Source organism: Peromyscus leucopus, chromosome 2 (assembly GCF_004664715.2).
Source record: "Peromyscus leucopus breed LL Stock chromosome 2, UCI_PerLeu_2.1, whole genome shotgun sequence".
Taxonomy (NCBI): domain Eukaryota; kingdom Metazoa; phylum Chordata; class Mammalia; order Rodentia; family Cricetidae; genus Peromyscus; species Peromyscus leucopus.
The window spans coordinates 145,999,385-146,019,566 of record NC_051064.1 but is presented as its reverse complement, the minus strand read 5'-3'; the positions used below and the strand labels follow the sequence as shown (position 1 = coordinate 146,019,566).

Below are 20,182 nucleotides of genomic sequence, written 5' to 3'. Positions count from 1 at the left end.
AGTCCCCAGGTTCCCGCTAGGGCTCACAACTGCTCTCCATGGTCACAGCACACATTCCCAGGGACCCCCTGCCCGTCCCCCGCCCCCTCCACTTCCCAGCTGGACGGACACCAGAGCAGCCAGCCATCTGAAGGAGCAGCCTCCCCTGGCTTCCCTCACTTCCTGTGCAGTCCCTGGTTCCCAAAACTATGGCTCTCTCCTCTGCCAATGAGGTTAATAACCCTGACCTCGGGCTGGCTGTGAGGGCTGCTATTTTAATGTGTGATGTATCTCTCGATTGAAACAAACACTTTGTCTGTAGCACTGCGACAAAGCGGGCCATTGCCCAGCCTTACCTGATAACCGGGAAATCGAGGCACAGAGTGGGCATGTGGGGACATCACCAGCGTGTCTTCCTCCAGATAGGGACATAATAAACATTTGATGTTTTCCTTGGTTCTGTTGAGTCTCCCTCAAATCACTGATATCCACTCCCTCCAGCCTCTGGGCCCTTCACAGATCCTGGTCTGTCCTCCTTGCCCACCAGGCATGGCCAGAGAGACTCCCATGTCCCTGACTCAGTGTGTGGGTGGGGGGCGGGGCAGGTCTTTTCCAGGAGAAGCCCCACAGCCTGCAGAACAATGTCAGGACATCCCTGGAGAAGAAGAAGCGAGGTTCTGGGGCTTCCTGGGCCAGCCGGCCTGAGGCCAATGCTCAGGGTGAGTGGGGTGGGGTCTGTAGATGTACACTGGCGCTCCCCGTCTGACTCCACATGGAGAGCAGGTCACATCTAGAGCTGATGCTCCCATGGGAACAAGAACTTGTGTCCTTGGGTTATTTAAGGGACAGCATATAGAAAATTCAGATTCCTCACCCACCATCTCAGCAGCCCTCAGAGCTCAAGGAGAACTCAAGGCTTCTTCTGCCAACCGCAGCCTCCATGAGCCTGCCCTGGTCACCAGAGTCATCCTGAGAGTCAGTCTAGGGTCTCCTTGGGTCCCCAGAAGGAGTGCTGGGACAAGGAGAAGTAACTCTAGTGGACAGTTGTGTTTGTCCCTGTCACCCATGGTCACACCATTGTCATTACAGACCCTCCCCATCGTCACACTGGGTCCCACAGATGGCAACACTCCTCTACTTCATTGTGTGTCTCCCACCGTCACTGGTGTGACTCTGTCTGGGACTGCTACCACCTTCCACCATCACTGCTATCACCACTGCCACCATCACTGTCACCATCCTGTCCCATGACCATCACCACCACTGTCCCATTCCATGACCTTCACCTACCACCACCACCACCCCATCCCATGACCGTTACTTCTCACCATCACGGTCACCACCCCATCCCACGATTGTTACTTCTCACCATCGCCGTCACCACCCCATCCCATGACCGTTACTTCTCACCATCGCCGTCACCATCCCATCCCATGATCATTGCCTCCCGCCATCATTGCCCGGTCCCTTGTCAACGCTTGAGGATGAACCCAAGGTCACTGCTCAGCTCCTCAGCCAGCAGAGCTAAGGTGGGCTTCTGTCACATCCTGAAGCTGTTAAGGTCACTGTCCCCTCCTCTTCCATCCCTTGCTTATCCTCAGAGTCCATGAGCACCGTGTACATCTCCAAAGTGAAGAGCAAAGGCCGTCCGGCTGTCTACAGGCTTTCCCTCAACGCCAGCCTGCCAGCCCCCTGGCAAGCTGTGTCCCCTGGAGATGGAGAGGTGCCATCCTTCCAGGTGAGCCTCGGCGGTCATGAAATAGGCACTGAGGAGGGGCTGTTGGTGCCATACTGGTGAATACTGGCCGTGTAGGCAGGGAGCAGGGCCCCTGAGGATTCAGCTGCTCCAGGCACATGAGGACCAGGCCATAGCAGTCAGATGTGTTACGGGGCCTACAACCAGGCAGACCTGGGTTTGAGTCCTAGCTCTGGCATGTATAACTTGCATGTTGTTGGGCAGGTGACTCAGTCTCTCTGGGCCTCTGTTTCCTCATCTATGAAATGGGAATATAAAAGACATTGTTGGATGTATAGGAAACAAGAGCTGGTAACTACCCAACAGCCGAAATGCAGTAACTGTCCACACTGGCAGCCCATAGTTCATCCTATAATGAAGGGTGTGTCCGGAAGACAGCCTCCCAGGACCAGCCCCGATTCAGTATCCCCTTAACAGGACCATTCACGTTCCTTTAACCTTTCCCACTGTCCAGACATCTGGCACAGAGGAACCTATCTGGTCAGATTGTCCTCCCCACCACAAATGCCACTCCACCCTCCCCAGCCCCGCCTGACCTCCCTTCTCCTCGGCCACTTCTCTCACCTGATGGTCCTATCTGACTTTATCTGGCCCAACTGGAATCTGGCATCCCCACTGCCAACTCCACAAGGGCGGGGCCTTGCCCATGCTGCCCAGGCTCAGTCCTTAGATCCAGGCACAGAGCCTGTCCCAAGAAGACACCTACTCTCTCAGTTTCATTTCTCCTGCTGTGATAAATACCCTGATGCAAAGCAACTGGGGGAGAGAGGGTTTATTTCAGCTTACAATTCTAAATTACAGTCTGTCATTGTGGGGAAATCAAGGCAAGAACTTCAGCTAGCCACACCAGATCTACAGTCAAGAACAGGGAGATAAATGCATGCTCGCCGCTTGCTTGTGTTCAGCTGTCTCTCCATTCATAGACAGTTCAGGACTCCCTGACTAGGGGATGGTGCCACCCACAATGGACGGGGTCTTCCCGCGTCCGTTTACTGAGACATCTCCCACAGGCCAACCCAGTGTAGACAGTCCTCCATTGAGAGTCTCTTCCCCAATGACTTTTGATTGTGTTAAGTCAACCATGAAGGCTAGCCCAGTGAGTTCTCGGTGGAGAGAAATGAGGTTCAGAGAGAAGGGGGCGCAAAGGGAGAGAGGAGGAGTTGCCCAACTTACAAGTTCAAACCTAGGCCTCTGAGTTCTGAGAAGCAGCACAGGGTGGGAGATATCCCAAGGAGGGAGGGGACAGACCTTGAGGCCGGGCAGGCCGAGGCAGCCTCCCCGAGTCACGTGTCTTGTCTCTGTCAACCCACTGCTTAGGTGTATAGAGCGCCTTTTGGTGACTTCACCAAGAAGCTGACCGCTTGTATGTCTACAGTAGGGCTGCTCCAGGCGGCGAGCCCCTCCCGCAAGTGGATGGTGACGGCCTTGGCCTGTGATGCCAAGCGGGGCTGGAAGTTTGACTTCAGCTTTTACGTGGCCCCCAAGGAGCAGCAGCACACCCGGTAAGAGCCGTGCGGACGGGCCTGTGCACGCCGCCCGGGCCACGCAGACAATCGCCATCCCCTGTACCCAGAACGTTCTCCTCGTGTCCTTCTGAGCTTACTCCTCCAGATTCAGGTTTCTAGCCTAATGCACCCCCTGGGGGAGACTATCCCTGTACAGAGCCCCCACCCCATCCAACATCACCCCTCTCAGACTCTCCATGCAGCACCTGCTGCTGTTTCTGGCCCAGCTGCCATCTACAGTCACATTGCTCTGGCATGTGACCTGTCCAGCCCCAGGAATGTGTCCTTCAGGGCACTCTGAGATTGTTCCGGCTGTATCCCGCACTTTGTGTGGTGTCTGGCATATGATAGGCGCTCAGTATGTCCCTGCTGGCTGGATGAGTGTGTGACACACTCCCTATCCAAGGCTCTCACCCACTTGTGATAAGCAGCTGGTTTCCTGCACCCTCTCCTACACTGCTGGGGAAAGGCATAGATTGTATCTGTTGTACTTTCTACTTTACACTCAGTCTCCACCCTCTGGCATGCAGCAAGTGCCTAATTCTTGCTGAATAAGAGCTACATTCTCCACCTTATGGGGTCCCAAGCCCCCAGGGCAGCCTTGCCCCGGGCTCTATACCTCGTGTTATGAACACAGCCTTATTTGTCAGGTAAGGCTGTCTTGGCATAAGTATCCAGCCATTAATTTTACAGATACCGTATGTAGACTGCGAGTCATCATGCTAGGGACAGGATGGGGTAGGGAGCAACTCTCTGGGAGACAGGCAGCTGCCAAGTGGCAGCAGGACCCTGGCAGACTAGGATTCACACTCAGGAACAGCCCAGCCCCCACTCCAGGAGGGCATCTCAATTCCCGGCGTACGCTGAGTGTGCCACCTGGGGACTGCGGTCTGACAAGGAACAGGCTCCAGGACATTCAGCTCCCCCACCCCCCAGGTTGACTCCTCTTGGGGTACAGAGGTGAATTCAGGAGGCAGCTGGTATTGAGGTGGCTCTAGCGAGGTCCTTTCCACCCAGATATCCCTTGTCTCAGGGTGGACTGTCTGCTCCTGAGCCCAGGGCTGGGCATGCTTTGTATGCACAGCTGTGGACTGAAGCCTGGCAGCTCCCTGGATAAACTTTCTGGAAGAAACTAGAAGCCAGTTGCAAACTCAAGGCTCCTTGACCCCTGTGGTTTCGATGGGTCATAGTCTGCAGAGGTAGGGACACTCAGGCTGGCCCCAGGTCCTTCCTGAACCTGGAGGACAGTTTTAAAACTGGACACTTGTGCTCCCTCAACTCTTGTGCCAGTGTGGGAGACTGAGAGCCAGAGGGAAGAGCTTTGATCAGGGCCAGGTTGGTCTTGGCAGAGGCAGGGCTAAAGCAAGCCACCAGATCCCCAGCCCCGGGCATCCTCTTCCCCTGTGCTGGGGGAGCCCAGCTTGGTCCCTGTCCTCCTGGCCCCTGAAACGGTCTCTTGCCTCACCTCCCCGACCTTTCCTGGACTGCCTAGGCCAGCCAGGCCATCTCACCTCACATCCTTGGAGTTTTCTTGGTCTTCCCACTCAGCCCGGCCTCCCTGCCTCCACAGGAAGCTGTACTTTGCTCAGTCTCACAAGCCCCCCTTCCACGGGCGCCTGTGTGTGGCTCCGCCTGGGTGCTTGCTCAGCTCCAGCCCTGATGGGCCCACCAAAGGCTTCTTCTATGTGCCTAGTGACAAAGGTACTTGCGGGGGCACATCCCTGGGGGGACCGAGGAGGGCCTCAGAAGCCCGGGCCCTGCCCTCAGTGTTGGCTTTGACTCTCTCCTGCAGTGCCCAAGGCCCGTATCTCTGCCACCTTTGGCTTCAACCCTTGTGTGAACACAGGCTGTGGGAAGCCAGCAGTGCGGCCACTGGTGGATACCGGGGCCATGGTCTTCGTGGTCTTTGGTATCATTGGCATCAACCGCACGCAGCAGATGGACAACCACGTTATTGGGGACCCGGTACGGTCACTTTGGGCAGGTGTAGAAGGGCCCAGCTGCAGCAGCAACCTTGGAAACTGGCACCTGCGCGTGGTCTGCCAGCCTAGCCCTTCACATACAATCATGACACCTACAAAGCTCTTCCAGCCCACACGGGACCTCCACAGGCCCCCGAGGGGGCATCGTTCCCCTGGAGAGCCGAGCAGAACTGATTGAGAATTACTCAGGAACATGGGTGCACTTGGGGACCCCACACTGGCTGGCTGTCTCCATTCAGGGCTGGAATAGAGATGAGAGGAAGCATGTGTGAAACCTGTCCTTCTCTGGGATGGGGTCTGTGTGACATCACTGACCGTGTGTGATTGAAAGGCCTGGCAGGTGTACTTAAAATGTCACTAGAGGTCATAGTTGGGTTGGGCACAGGCATGGCAGGCACAGCCTCTCCAGTAACAAAAGGAAGAAGATGAGCCCTGTCTTTCCAGTCCAGATGGACACTGTCCGCGTTCAGGGTAGGGGTGGGAACCTGGGCAGGGGACAGGCAGGCCTGCAGGCTAGAGCTGGCTGGAAGCGAGGGAGAAAAGCATGAAGTCCAGCTGAGAGAGAACAGAGGTGAGAGCAGAGCACCGCAGGGGGAGCTGTTACCGGAGAGAGGCGCCAAAGGGGCCGAGCAAAGGGAACTGTGGGTGTCCCCGTGAGGGTGTGGCATGGTGGTTACAGTAAAAGGGAGCTGCTGAGGGGTCTGAGTCCAAGGTGGGAAGGGAGCCCGAGACTGAGTCCGCAACTCACTGAGTGCCCGGGCCGGTGTGTCTCCTTGGGAAAGGGCAGCGTCGTCTATGACAGCAGCTTTGACCTCTTCAAAGAAATCGGACACCTGTGTCGCCTCTGCAAGGCCATCGCGGGCAACTCGGAGCTGGTGAAGCCAGGCGGGGCCCAGTGCTTGCCCTCAGGTATGTGTGGTCATGGCTGGGGAAGCTGTGAGGTCATGGTTCACATGATGCAGCTCAATAATGCATGCCTAGTGTTTGGATGTCTGTGCTGGAGTGTGCCTATACAGCGCTCACGGTTCTGTACAAACATTTCCCGGATTTGCACAGGCTTGCAAGAGAATGGGAACGCCCAAGGGTGTGCTGGTGTAATGCTTAGGTATACCTCAAGGGGGAGCGCTTCCAAAATTAAGAGCTAGGTGACTCGCTGGTCCAAAGACTGAGGTGATCCAAAATATTGCCACTGAGGTGGCAGGTGTGGTCTGTAGGTCTCTCAATGACACTGCCCAATGTTTGCAAGCACATTGGAAGCTTGAGAGGCAGGTGAGTGTGCACCCAGGTGTACTGTGTGGCATTGGCCCCACTTCCTGCCACAGCCTCCTCTTGCTTCTTCCTATAGGGTACAGCATCTCCTCCTTCCTGCAGATGTTGCACCCAGAGTGCAAGGAGCTGCCTGAGCCCAACCTGTTGCCAGGACAGCTGTCCCACGGGGCGGTGGGTGTCAAGGAGGGCCGTGTGCAGTGGATCTCCATGGCCTTCGAGTCGGTGAGCCTGGGGGCACTGAGCAGTCTGGCTGTCTTAAACATATTCCTCTTCACTCCTGTCCCTCAGACCAGAGAAAGATACCCAGGCTTTGGCCTGAGGTGCGTAGTTTGTCAGTGACAAGCACTACCCCACCTGACTACACCGTTTCATCCTTTATGCCACATAGACTAAAAATCTGTGGGAGTAAAGGGGTCCAGGCTACTCCCCACTGTCTTCTTTATGTTGCCTAGGCTCTGCCAAGGGAGGTACAGTGATATGTGTACACACACACATGCACACAGTCATATCACCCGGCCTGGCCTCCCTGAGACCTGGCACTTCAGTCTCTCAGGCTCAATTTGGTGTCCTGCTGCCTCCATGTGGAGACCAGGGACCCAGCCTCTACCTTATCCAGGTGTGAATGACCTCGTGGATCAGGTCCCCAGTTCCCTCTGTCCTCTGATTCTCCACCTACAAAGCAGGGTTAAAAAGTCTTCCCCTAACTGGGCAGTGGTGGCACACGCCTTTAATCCTAACACTCGGGAGGCAGAGGCAGGCGGATCTCTGTGAGTTCGAGGCCAGCCTGGTCTACAGAGTGAGATCCAGGACAGCCAGGGCTACACAGAGAGACCTTGTCTTGAAAAAACAAACAAACAAACAAACAAACAAAAAACCAAAACAACAACAACAAAAAAAAAAACAGCCTTCCTCTGCCGAGCCCAATCTGGCCGTTATGGAGACACAGGCCCACGGAAATGGAGACCAGGTGAGAGGAGGGAGGGAGGGCCTGTTCTCCAGCCCCTCGTGCACTCTCCCATGGTCACTGTTACTTGCGGTACAAACCATGAAGCCACTGATCCATATCATGGACTGGTGAACCCCAACCTGATGTGTGTGATCCCAGGCTGATGCAAGGTCTGAATCGAAGCTCCAGACAGGCTTCTCCTTTTTTTTTTTTTTTTTTTTTTTTTTTTTTTTTTTTTGTGTGTGTGTGTGTGTGTGTGTGTGTGTGTGTGAAACATACTGTAGAACTTAGTGTCTGAATTAGTTGTTTTTTTGTTGCTGATACCACCACCCCCCAAAAGAAAGAAAGGAAGAAAGAGAAAGGAAGGAAGGAAGGAAGGAAGGAAGGAAGGAAGGAAGGAAGGAAGGAAGGAAGGAAGGAAGGAAGGAAAACAGAACAACGTAGAATACAATACATAGAAGGACGTATTCTGGCTCAGGGTTTCGGAGAGTTCAGTTCACCATGGTAAGGAAGACGTAGCTGAGAATAGGGGGGCACACCCAGTAGGCCAGGAATGAGAATCCTGGCACCCCACTGCTGGCACTCCCCTAGCCTCTCTCACTGCACCTGGGACCCCAGCCTGTGGGTGGCGCCATCCACATCCAAGGTGAGTTTTTCTCCCTCATTCAATGCTCTGTAGAAACCTCCAAGTTTTCCTCTCTGTCTCCTAGGTGTTTCTGAATATGATATTAACAATAAAGATAATTTGTTATGAGTCCATGCCTTGTCAACTTGACACCTAAATGTATCAATTTAAGCCCTGATCTTCCACCCCGGTCCCCTCTAAGGCTCCTGTCCATCTCACAATGAAAAAATGTATTCTTAACAGTTCTGACATTTTTCAAAAGTCTTGACTTCAGAGTCTCCTCTGAGACTCAAGGCAAGCTCTCAGATGTGAGCCCCTGTAAAGCGCTGTGACCTCTTGCATCCTGCATACCCGCAAACCAGCACCATATGGATGATACCAAGGTCTGACACCAACTTGAGCAGTCTAAGGGCCCCTTTGGACCGTGGCTTCAATAGCCTTTAAGTGCCCAGGTAGCTGAACTCAGGAAAACACTTCCTTAGGTAGCCCTGTGTTTGCCAAGGAAAAAAAATCATTCAGATGAGTTATCATTTTTATGCACTGGAGTCTAATTCCTGCGATGTGCATAAGGTCTTTCCTGTTGTACTAGTTCGAAATGCTTGGGCTTTCCTTAACAGTGCTAATCTACGCACAATCGTTCTTCTACAGCTTTTAACTAGTTTCTTTTGTGAGCAGACTGCATGTTTTTCAAACCCTTCTACTCTGTGTTTTTGAATGCTTATTTTTTACTATAAATCTGGCTAAAAGTGGGCATCGTTAACTATGCCGCAGCCTTGACCTCATGCTGTCTTGAAACTTCCTTGGCCAAATTAATTAATCTGTCACCTTCAAATGCATCCCCTCACAATGTTTGGAGACTGTCTTAATATCTTTCCAGTTGCTATTTGTTTTAGTCAGGGTTTTTATTGCAGTGATGAAACACCATGACCAAAAGCAAGTTGGGGAGGAAAGGGTTTATCTGGCTTACACTACCATATAATTGGTCATTGAAAGAAGTCAGGACAGGGACTCAAACAGGACAGGAAACTAGAGGCAGAAGCTGATGCAGAAGCCATGGAGGGGTGCTGCTTACTGGCTTGCTCCATGACTTGCTCAGTCTGCTTGCTTTCTTTTTTTTGTTTTTGTTTTTGGTTTTGGTTTTGGTTTTTTCGAGACAGGGTTTCTCTGTGTAGCTTTGCACCTTTCCTAGGACTCACTTGGTAGCCCAGGCTGGCCTCGAACTCACAGAGATCCGCCTGGCTCTGCCTCCCGAGTGCTGGGATTAAAGGCGTGCGCCACCACCGCCCGGCTCAGTCTGCTTTCTTATAGGAGCCAGAACCACCTGCCCAGAGATGGCCCCACCTACAATGGGCTGGGCCCTCCCCCACCAATCACTGATTTTAAAAATGCCCCACAGGCCTGCCTACAGCCTAATCTTAAAAAGAAGTTTTCTCAATTGGGATTCCCTCCTCTCAGCTGACTCTAGCTTGTGTCGGGTGACACAAAACTCCAGCACACTGTTATAAAACACCCTGACAGAAGCAACTCAAAGGGGAAGGGTTTATTTAGCTCACAGTTCCAGGTTCTGGTCCATCACAGTAACTCACAGTGACAGGGTCCTGAGACTGCTGGTCTCACTGCAGTCATAGTCAGGAAGCAGACAGTAATGTGCAGGCATGTGTGAGCTCAGCTCTACACTTTAAAAAAAGTTGTTTGGGTTTTTTTTGTTGTTGTTTTTGTTTTTGTTTTTCAAGACAGGGTTTTCCTGTGTAGTTTTGGTGCCTGTCCTGGATCTCACTCTGTAGACCAGGCTGGCCTCAAACTCAGAGATTTGCCTGGCTCTTCCTCCTGAATACTGGGATTAAAGGTGTGTGCCACTACCGCCCGGCTTAAAATTATTATTGTTGTTGTTGTTATTATTAGTATATGAGTGTTTTGCCTGCATGTATGTCCATATAGCACATGTATTCAGTGCCCATAGAGGCCAGAAGAATGCATGAGATGTCTTGGAACTGGAGTTAACAGATGGATGTGAACCAGTTTGTGGGTGCTGGGAATCAAATCCAGCTCCTCTGCAAGAACAACCAGTACTCTTAACCACTGAGCCACCTCTCCAGCTCCTTGGCTTTACAGTCTTCCACAGTTCAAGCTCCCCTACTCAGATAGCGGTGCCACCTCCAGTGAGTAGGTCTTCTCCTCTCAATTAATGTAATCAAGATACCACCACAAACAGACATGCCCTCAGGTTCACTTGACCTAGACAGATCCTCACTGGGAGTTTCTTCTCAGGTCATTGTAGATATTTCAAATTGACAATTAAAATTATCCACAACAGGGACAAGATAATATGTAGACAGTGTTTTTGCCAGATGATAACAGAATGGACTCCATTCTAATTCCCAGTAGAGCACTTGCTCTGAAACTTCAAGCACATAGTCATTACTCTCCAAACTCCTGTCTGCATTCTGGTCTTCCAAACTCCCACCAAAATGGCCCAGTAAGCTCTGGTTAGAGCATTCTAGAGTTTTTCTAGCTCCACAGAGCCAAACTCTTCCAAATCCCCCCTTCAAACCTCTAGGGGCATAAGAACTACATGGTCAGGCTTAGTTACAGTAACAACCCCACTCCTGGTACCAATTTCTGTATTGTTAGTATTCTATTATTATGACCTAAATTTCTAACTGGGTGTAGGGAGAGTTTAGTCCATCATGGCTGAGACAGTGTGGAGGAACAGAGTATTTTTTTCATAGTTTGCCAGGAAGCAGAGAAAGAATGTTGGTATTCTTAAGCATTTTCTTAATATTTTATTCAATGTATGCCCCCAGCCCATAGGACAGTGCCACTGACATCCAGAGTGGGTCTTTTCCTCTCAATTACTCTAGCTCCCTGGAAATACCTTCAACATACATGTTCAGAGGTGTATTTCATCAGATCCTCAGTGATTCTAATTCTAGTCAAGTTGAGCATGAAGACTGGCCATCCCACCATTTTAACCATAAAATTTTTTTGTGACATTGGCCACTGAGCATGGTATCACACACCTTTAATCCCAGCACTTGGAAGGCAGAGGCAAGTTGAGTTCTGTGAGTTTGGGGCCAGCATGGTCTATATAGTGAATTCCTAGCCAGCGAGGGCCTTGTGGTGAGACCCTGCCTCAAAAAGAAAGGAAAATACATTGTCACTGTTGTACTACCATTGATACCAGCCATCTGCACAACTTTGCCCCCGTTAATAAAAAAGTTCCTTCCTCCCAGCCCTTGGCAACCCCCACTCTACTTTCTGTAATAAATATATCTGTAGATATATTTAGTGTTAAACTACACTAAATATATCATATAAATGGAACCACAGATTGGTCCTTTCAGTGGGCAACATGTCCTTCAAGATCCATCCACACTGTAGCATGTCATTGAACTGCCTTCCTTTTTTTCAGGCTGATGCCACAGCTACCTTAAAACTGGCAATGTTCTTGATCATTTCAGTCACTCACCAGGGCATCCTCTTCCAAGCTGACCCTCAGCAGCACTGACTCACATGTATGCATGTGCATACACACACACACACACACACACACACACACACACACACACACATCTGTGCATAGACATGCTGAGACTAAATCATAGCAAGAGTAGAACTGGGTCAGTGAGGGGACACAGAAGAAGGTCCTAAACCCTTTTAGGACCCTGCACTGTGAACTAGCAGACTTCCCAAGGCCTTGTGAGCTTGCATCCTCAGCCAAGAGGCAAGCATCTGCCCAGATGTGCTGAGAGCCATGAGGAAGTCCTGGGGAGAGGGGCCAGTGCTTGAGAGCCCAGAGGAAGCATGCCACGAACAAAAAGAAAATTTCTCAGAGGGGATGGACCCCAGGCAGTCTTAAGGTCATGTGGAGAGGCTTCCTGGAGAGGCACAGGGTGGCACACGGGAGTGTGGAGGATTCTAAGAGTGTTATGTTGGTCCAGAGCTATGGCAGTGTGCATGGGGCATGGTTCGGCACCCACATCCTCACAGGACCCCCTCCACTGCTGGCCACAGAGTAGCTGTCCCTAGGAAATGCAAGCAGAGTCTCTAGTCTCTGTCACTAGTCTCACCGGCCCCTGTCCCCTGCAGACCACGTACAAGGGCAAGTCCTCCTTCCAGACCTACTCGGACTACCTGCGATGGGAGAGCTTCCTCCGGCAGCAGCTGCAGACCTTCCCCGAGGGCTCAGCCCTGCGCCGAGGCTTCCAGACCTGTGAGCACTGGAAGCAGATCTTCATGGAGATCATAGGTGGGTGTGAGTCCAGCCCTGCCCTAGGCTGGGTGGTGGGCAGCCACACAGGGGCAGCTACCCACATCGAGGGCATGGTGCGGTCTGTGCCACTCTTCTGTTATCCTGAGTCCTGGCTCAGAACCCAGGGAGAGTGTGGTGTGGCTGCCAGGCTACTGATGAGAGGCCAGAGTGTGGGTCCTCTCCTGCTGGTGGCATCTGGCCATGTGTGATCTTGAATTTGGCCACCTGGAAACTAACATTCAGGCCAGTGAGATGCCTCCGTGGATAAAAGCACTTGCTTTGCAGGCCTGATGCTCTGAGTCAATCCCCGAATCCCACAGCGGAAGGAGAGAACTGACTCCACTAAGTCCTCTGATCTGGACATGTGTGCCGGGTCACATGGGCGTGTGCACACACATGCAATAATAATTTTTAAAGTAGGTCATGGCCCTTCCTAGGGGTCACCCCTCTCTGGGGGCCTGTTTAACTCCTTGAACTCCGAATAAAATTGACCTGTGGGAAGACCTTGCTTCTCCCAGAGAGAGGCTCAGGGTAGCGAAGCTAGCTATATCACACTGGTAACCTCTGTCCTGGGGTCAAGCGGAGCTACAGCCTCTTCGTCCTGCAGCCCGAGTCTCCTTCTCTCCTACCTTTTAGGGGTACAGAGCGCCCTGTACGGCCTGGTCCTCTCGCTGCTCATCTGTGTGGCCGCGGTGGCCGTGTTCACCACCCACGTCCTCCTCCTGCTGCCCGTGCTTCTTAGTATCCTGGGTATGTGTGCCAAGGGTGACGCGCGCTGGGGATGAGATCGGCCAGGGTACGTGGCGGGAGACAACCGGCCAGGTCCGGGCAAGTGCTTGGTGCGACAGTGGGCCAGGCTGAAGAGAATGGGACCAGGGAGGGGTCTTCTGGACCTCAAGGCAGCAAGTTTCTCGGACCCTCTGGCCACCCAGTCCCAGCAAAGCCCTTATTGCCATCCTCACTCATACCAAAGACCCTCAGCTTGGCATTCAGTGACAGTGACACATAGAAACTACATGTCTGTGTTCCCTGAGTGGAGCCAGGTGTCTCTCTGTGGCATTGTTTAGGTGAGTGACACATTGCTGTACCTGCCCCCTCCCCCACTCCTTCCCTTCTCTCTGGCATTGACCCTCATCCCTGGATAGGAGAAGGTCTATCCTATCTAGACAGGAGAAGGTCTAAGGGCGCCTTTGCCGCCCCTCTTACAGGCATCGTCTGCCTCGTGGTGACCATCATGTACTGGAGTGGCTGGGAGATGGGTGCCGTGGAGGCCATCTCCCTCTCCATCCTGGTTGGCTCCTCTGTGGATTACTGCGTCCACCTAGTAGAAGGCTACCTGCTAGCTGGGGAGAACCTACCCCCCCACCAGGCCGAGGTGAGTGGTCCTGTGCATGCCTGACCCTGACTCAGCTCCCACCTTGGGGCAGTGGGAGGGAAGGACAGATGGACATCCCATACTCCACCCCTAGGCAGGCTGTGTCCTAAGGGCTGTTCCCTAGAATGCAGTGTCTCAATCCACAGCCCTGAGTGCATGGGGTGTCTTTCCAGCCATGAGATCACAATCCTCCTCCCTGCAGCCCACTGATGATGTAGTAACAGCCAAAGCTTGCTGTGGACCTAAGGAAGGGGCCGGGGGTGGGGTTGTTCTAGTTAACATCTGTTGCTGTCATAAAATACCCCCAACAAAAACCAACATAGAGGAAGAAAGGTTTGTTTGGCTTAAAATTCTACTTTATGGCCCAACATTATAGACGGGCAAAAACTTTAGACATCTAGTTACTACTTCTTCAGTCTAGAGCAGAGAGAAATTGGATGCATGCTCCTTGCTTGCTTGTGCTCACCTTGACTTGTCCACTATTAAGCAGTTCAGGACACCCTCCCCCGACCCCCTGCCTGGGGAATGGCGCCACCCACGGTAGGCTGCGTCTTCCCACGTCTTTTAGCCATCCCCAACAACCCAACCCGATGTAGACGATCCCTCATTGAGACTCTTCTCCCAGGTGATTCTAGGTTGTCTCAAGTAGACAACTAAAGCTAACTGTCCTGGGTTCGATGTGAAGACACTGACAAAATTAAGTCAGCTACACTTTTAGTCACTTTATTGTCAGAAGAATGGAATCGCTCCGGTCAGAACTCGCATTTTTAAGGACCCACCGTGCATAGCCTCCCATCCTAAATCCTATCGGCATGCTTGTGCCTCTGGCCCTCCATCACCGTCCTACTTACAGGGGTGGGAGCCAGTCTCAGGCAGAGCCAGCCTGGGGCAGCAGTGTATGCCCCCTGTCCCAAAGTCAAGCCGCGGGTGTGTTGCCGCAGTGGGTGTCAGCCCCAGCTCACTCTCTCTCTCCACGGCCTCAGGATGCCAGCTCTCAGCGCCAGTGGAGGACGCTGGAGGCTGTTCGGCACGTCGGCGTGGCTATCGTGTCCAGCGCCCTCACCACTGTCATCGCCACGGTCCCGCTCTTTTTCTGCATTATCGCCCCATTTGCCAAGTTCGGGAAGATTGTGGCACTCAACACAGGCGTGTCCATCCTCTACACACTCACCGTCAGCACCGCCCTGCTGGGTATCATGGCCCCCGGCTCCTTCACCCGGACCAGGACTTCCTTCCTCAAGGCCCTGGGTGCCGTGCTGCTGGCCGGGGCCTTAGGGCTGGGTGCCTGTCTCGTGCTCCTGCGCAGTGGCTACAAGATCCCCCTGCCCAGCGGGGCTATGCTATAGCCCTGTGTTCGCATCCTGACTCATGCATCTCACCCCGCAGCCGAGGATGAGGGGATCGGAGACTCAGAGGCTCTTTGTTTTCTGGCCCAGTCCCAACTAGTTCCGCTCACAGGCTTCGTGGAACTGGGACCCAGAGCTGTGTGGGTCCACCACCTTCATCACAGCTCAGACTGGGTGCGAAGTCAGACAGCCCCATACTGTCTGGGCTATAGCCCCCACACTGAGGTCTGCCTGGCAGTGGAGGATACTGGCCCTCCTTCCATACCGAGTCACCACCGAGCAGGTGGCTTCCTACCAGGGCCTCCTCTCACACCGCTTCGGTGTCATGACCTGCTTGGGTGCGCATTTCAGGACTCCCACTCTACAGATGTGGAAACTGAGGCACCAGGAGGCGGGGACTGCCCTGTGGCTGGATCAGGGCAGAGCCAGAGTTGCCTAGGAGCACAGGCCTCCCTGGGCCTTTGCAGGAAGAGCACAGTGGATCCAGGGGGTGCACAACCCCTGAACCACACCCCCTCAGCTTTATGCAGCCAGTGCTTGATGACCTTGTGATCCTCGTGGCCCGGCCTGTATCCAGGCCAGCACAGACAGAGGCACTTCCTGGGGTCATGCATGTCCTAGCCCCAGCCCCAGCCTCCAGGGAGCCTAAAAATCCCTCCCTGGAGTTCTGGCTCAGCCACCCCCACGGATCCCAAGCCTCCTCTCCCTCACCTGACTGAGAATGGATGACTCGTGTGTGGTGAGGTGCCGCACGCACGCACGAACACACGCACGCACGGGGAGGAGCTGGCTGCGCCAGCCGCCTGCTCACAGCAGATGGTCCCTATTAAAGTGAGCCGAAACTGCAGACCGCTGCTATTAACACAAGCATTTTCAGCCTCGCTGCCTCCATCATGTTCTTAAAATTGAAATAGCTAAGTGTTCACACGCAGCCTGGCACAGAGGGTGGTACCGGACCTGGACAGGCACGGAGGTGGATGGGGGTGTCCAGTACAGAGATGGGGCACTCTGGGCTCAGTGGGAGGCTGGGGCCTCCCAGTGGGAGGTGGGGCTCAGGAGATGCCTCTGACTTTATGGGGCCCATCCAGTCCACAGTTGGGCATCTCTGAAAGCCTGGCATTTTGTGACAGCCACTGACCTTCCTGGGAATAGACATGTGGCCCTTGGGCTCTCTAAAGCTGGACACAGCTTGAGCTGAGACAGATCCCTGATGGGGAGAAAGGAGTCCAGGGTGGTCTACATACCAGCTCACCTGGTCACTAGTAGATATTGAAGGGAGAGCTGGGGTGCAAGGCAGATACCACTGTGCCCTTGTCTAGTGTACATCTGGCATGGCTTGGTGCCCAGTGTTTGTTGAGGGAGTATCAAACCTTTGGACCCACCGTCCACAGTGGAGCAATGAAATGATCACTGGTGTAGGCTGGCATGTAACACAGCAGATGCTCTTCTTGGAGTTGGTGTTTGTTTCCTGAGGGGCCATGATGGCACCACAGATGTCTGCAGCAGAAGAGGGTCCTCGGCTGTGATAGTCAGGCTGTTCCCTCTGGGAATCCAAAGAGGGAATCTGGTCCAGCACCCCCCCTTGGCTGCTGGGTATCTGCTGGCCTCCATGTGCCTATCATTTTATGTCCTTGTCCCTCTCTAAGAGGGACATCTGTCATGCTGGATTTGGCCTCATCCTAATGACTCCATCTTACCCTTGTTGGCTTCGGAGACCCCACCCCTAATAAACTGTCTGTGAGGACTAGACATTAGGACCATAGCATACATGGGAGCAGGGCAGTCACACACAAGAGTCTGGTCTTTTTCTTTTTTTTTTTTTTCAGGGGAGGGGGATGGGGGAGTTCAAGACAGGGTTTCTCTGTGTAGCCTGGCTGTCCTGGAATTCGCTCTTTAGGGCCACCTTCCTCTACCTCAAGAGTACTTGGAACTAAAGGCATGCACTACCATGCCCAGCAGGAGTCAGCTCTTTTTCTAATCATCAGGTGTAGGTGATGCATTCAAGGGAGCCAATGCATGAGAGATGGGTTTTTTCTGGATCATGAGCCAGATGTGGAGCCTAAGTGTGTCCCCAAAGTGCATCGTCAACCATCAAGGCACATAACCTCTCACAAAGGCAGACTATATTCCTAGGGGGTTGGAGGCTGCAGTCAGATCAAGGGGCCTGTTCTTGAACTCCTGAAGCAAGTTCTTGGATCTGCTTATCACACTCTCCTCTTGGTAAAGCTGGAACCCTGGGAGGCCTGTCACTGGGAGGAAGGTCTCAGGGAACAGGCTGGTTCTGACTTGGGGCTTCTGGAGCCTGCTGTGTGGCGCCCACATATACAGGGTCCTTCTGTCTGACCACAACGTGGAGTGTGGTGCTAATGGTATGTCAAGAGAGTTGGAGAGGGCTTGGAAAACTGACAGCATGTCCCAGAAGGACTGATGTCTCCAAGACCTTGTCCTGGTGACTTCCCAATAACCCAGTTTAATGTAGAGCTGGGTCATTTACATGCTGTCCACATGGCACTCGCTCACTTGAGGAGAGCCCTGCCTGGTCCATTACTTTAATGGAATAGCTCATTCTTCCCTGAACCTCCGCCTTTTCAGAGAGCTGTGGGGATGCTGCATAGGTGGGCTGAGGATGGAGAAAACTGTGGCTCAGGCTCCCTAGCCTCTGGGCAACTCTGTGACCCTTGGGACTCCTGTAAGTCAGCCTCTGATTTACAGATGAGCAGTCTGGTTATCAGAGAGGGTAAGTGCCTGTGGCACCACTGGCTTCTGACCAGGCTTGCTGTCTCCTCCAAGGATGGCAATCTCCACATCCAATTGTAGCTTCTCAGCCATACTTCCCTGCCTTCCTCCCTGGAGCCCCTGTATAGTGACTGATAGACCCACTTCCCACCTGGCTCTCCCCGGGGAGGGGTAGACGTGGGAGAAGGAGGTGGTGACAGTTTGGGTGCTCTAGGGAACTTGGGCCATGCAGCTGTCTGCCTCTTTGATCCCCTTCATCTTTGTGACTGCTGGCACCACCAGGTCCCAGAGGCACCAACTCCCATGAAAAGAGGCTTGACCTTCCTTTGACGCCAATGTGGGCTGCAACCTTAATGAGCTTCACTGAGCTTAATGAGATCTTTGTTCACTTGAGCTCAGCAACCAGCCCGGGGGGCCCAGGGTGTGCAGGCATCGGTGTGCCAAGGTGACAGTCCTCTGTGTGGAGGAGGGGCCAAGGGTACGAGGGGGTCTGAGGGGGGTGGGAAATCCCTACCCCCACCAAAGGCCCCTTGACCCACTTCTCCATCAAGAGCAGTTGCCAGCGACAGCTGCTTTTAAGGGGTGCCTACTCTACTTTTAAAGATTGTTCCCTGTCCCTTGAGAATCCTCAGTGTGCCTCAAAAAAGTGCCTTTGTCTTGTCCCATTAAGGAAGCTGCAGACAGAGATGTGTCCCTGTCCTCTTCCCTAGTTGACCACAAGCTTTGAGAATGGATAGGACTGTGCCCACCTCCCCCGTCTGCCAGAGGATGCTGTGTTTCCTCCCGGGGTGGGGGCAGGTACAACGACAGTCTTTCCAAACAGAAGCCCGCTCTCTATCTGCCTGGAAGATTTAAAAATTTGGTGATGAGGCCATGGGGAAGCAGGTTCTCGGGGATCTCCTGTTGGAGTGCATAATCTGCTCAGCCATGCAGGACTGTTTGTCAGTAGCAGAATTATAGCCATGCCACCCTTGGATTCATCACCCCTGCCCCTGAGAATTGGTCTTGCAGGTAAACTTAACCCTTGCCGAGTGCAGAAGGTATGCACCGAAGATTAGTCTGGCTTATCAAAGTGCCAGAGCCCACCACATCCATCAGCACTGGAACAGGGGGAGTGGGCGCCACAGGTCTGTGCTCTGCAACTGAAAATTAAGAGGGCGCTTCCTCAGTGCTGGGATGGAAAAATTGCCAGGGAGATTAAATGAGAGAGGAGGATGTAAAACTGTGGGATACACTAGCTTATGTGTTTGAACAATACCCAAGCAGGTGAGAACCTGTACTTGTTTTTTGTTTGCATGTGCATTAAATAATTCTGGAGAACAATACAAGGAGAAACCGAAACAGTGGTTACCTGTGTGTGCCGGGGTGGGAGCGCTACTCTGAGGCAGAAGCCATGGAGGAAGCCTCCGACCGTAAATCTTTGTGCACTCGGTGTTCTGACTGCGGGAATCGATCATGTAGATGATTTTCCTGTAAAGAGAGGGGTGGCTGACACTGGCTTCTTGAGAAGCTCACTCCAGCAGCAGGAGGGAGAGAAGGGGTCCCACTACAGACTTCAACAAGCATAAGCTGACATTTGTGGCATCCGATGCCCTTCCAGGAGCTGCTGGTGGCAATGCCAGGAGCCCACCTGCCACCTTCTCCAAGCAAGGACAGGGTTGGTGCTAGAGAGACTGGGGTGATCAAAGCAGTGGTGGCCCTGATCCCCCACACACACACCCAGGTGTAGATGAATGAGCAGTGAAAATGCTCAGAATGGGCTGCTTTGGGTAGCGGGAGGTCAGATCTCGGCTCATTGCGCCCTGCCATGCTCTCACAATAGCACCTTCATTCTGCTTCAGCTGGCCTTGTGTCTGGGCAAGTCACACATTCCGTCTTTACCTGCTCGCTCATCCGTTAAATAGAATAATACCCACTGAGTGTGGTCTTTGTGTTTTAATAAGATGATGTTTGCCCAGGCCGTGGCCGCAGTAATACCTGTCCTGCCATCCTCCCTGTCGTCTCTTATCAGACAGGTCTCTCCCAACCCTGAGTAGATGGATGTGTTCAGCATTCCGAAACTCTTCAGTAAGCAGGAGCTGTTCCTCCCCACCCTTCTGACTGGGGTGGAATATGCTTTCTTTCCCTCCCGACAGTAAGCCTGGCTGTGGGGCCCATGTTATTCAGTGGGACATGGCAAGCTGGAAGCAGTAAAGGCTTGAAATACGGCTGTCCCTCTGTGTTTCTGCCTCTCTGAGTAAAGCACAAGGTCCACAAGCCTACTGGCTTCAGGAAGCTGAGAAGCCCGTGGGACCAGCTTGAACCCACCTCTGGCCTGCAGCCAAAGCCTAGATGGCCTTAGCATAGATCAGACTCTCAGGGGACAGTAAATGATTAGTAATGGAAGACCCTGTGTTTGGGGGTGTTTGTTA

General features: G+C 53.1%; 1 protein-coding gene across 1 annotated transcript in view; it reads left to right on the top strand.

Annotated features, from left to right (window-relative positions):
* Positions 1-19,976, top strand: part of Disp3 (dispatched RND transporter family member 3) — a 56,364-nt gene extending 36,388 nt beyond the window's left edge. The window contains 11 exon segments of the mRNA XM_028893617.2: positions 585-698; positions 1,581-1,717; positions 3,053-3,237; positions 4,811-4,941; positions 5,033-5,205; positions 6,005-6,131; positions 6,568-6,713; positions 12,152-12,311; positions 12,951-13,064; positions 13,523-13,689; positions 14,673-19,976. Of these exon segments, the coding sequence (XP_028749450.1) occupies positions 585-698; positions 1,581-1,717; positions 3,053-3,237; positions 4,811-4,941; positions 5,033-5,205; positions 6,005-6,131; positions 6,568-6,713; positions 12,152-12,311; positions 12,951-13,064; positions 13,523-13,689; positions 14,673-15,035 (1,817 nt within the window). The 3' untranslated portion in view covers positions 15,036-19,976.
* Positions 19,977-20,182: the final 206 nt, after the last annotated feature.